At 49.2% G+C, this 930-nt stretch overlaps 1 protein-coding gene across 1 annotated transcript in view; it reads right to left on the minus strand.

Annotated features, from left to right (window-relative positions):
- Positions 1-930, minus strand: part of LOC119588837 (calcitonin gene-related peptide type 1 receptor-like) — a 35,383-nt gene that overhangs the window by 25,378 nt on the left and 9,075 nt on the right. The window contains exon 4 of the mRNA XM_037937478.1: positions 33-161. Coding sequence (XP_037793406.1) covers positions 33-161 — 129 coding nt within the window. The remainder of the gene's footprint in view (positions 1-32; positions 162-930) is intronic.

The raw sequence follows: 930 nt of genomic DNA on the forward strand, positions 1-930 counted from the left end.
TTTAAGGAAAAAAAAATCCCCCCAAAACTCACCATCCGTCGGCCTGGGGATTTCGTTCATGAGTTGGACGCACATCTCGAGACGGGCGGCGATGATCGAGTGAAGGATGGCGGAGGAATCGCTCTCTTGCATGTCCTCGGCTCTCCTCTTCGATCCCTCCTGCAAGATAGGATGCGGGGGGGGGGGTGAATAGAGGTGATTGGGGGGGTGATGGTGATGGGGGGGTGAGGAGGGGGTGAGGGGGGTGATGGGGGGTGAGGAGGGGGTGAAGGGGATGGTGAATAGAGGTGATGGGGGGAAGAGATGGTGAGGAAGATAGTGAGAGAGGATAGGTAGGAAGGATGGTGATCTGATGATGTTTATGGGAGGGATGGTGAAGACTAAGGAGGATGGTGATTTCATGTTATTGTGAGGGTGTTGTCATGGGGGGGGGGAGTGGAAAAAGGATGCGAAGGATGGTGAGGAGGAGGGATGGTGAGCTCAGTGTGATGTGGATGGTGAGATGGTGAGGGAATGGTGAAAGGATGGTGATGTCATGGTCAAGGGATGGTGAGTTGGTGGTGATCTGGAGAGATAGTGAAATGATGGTGTTGTTGTGGCTCCGATGGTGAGAGGATGGTGACGTTGTGATGTCGGGATAGCGTTGATGGTGATGTTGCGGTGATGAGTTTAATGGTGAGGAGATGGGAAGGGCGAATTATGGGGAGCCATGATGATAATTTATGGTGATAGCTATAAAAAGAAAAATAATGAAGACCGTGACTATAATAATTCATAATAATAACGAGAGAAGAGAACGAAAGAAGAATAGCCCCCACAAGAAAAACATCGCAAAAAGAAGAAAAAAATAACAACAACGGAAAATGGGGAAAAGGGGAAAAGATAGGGAAAAAATGTGGGGGGCGGGGGAATAAACACCAACGAACAATC

The sequence above is a fragment of the Penaeus monodon genome, chromosome 24 (assembly GCF_015228065.2).
Source record: "Penaeus monodon isolate SGIC_2016 chromosome 24, NSTDA_Pmon_1, whole genome shotgun sequence".
NCBI classification, from domain to species: Eukaryota; Metazoa; Arthropoda; class Malacostraca; order Decapoda; family Penaeidae; genus Penaeus; species Penaeus monodon.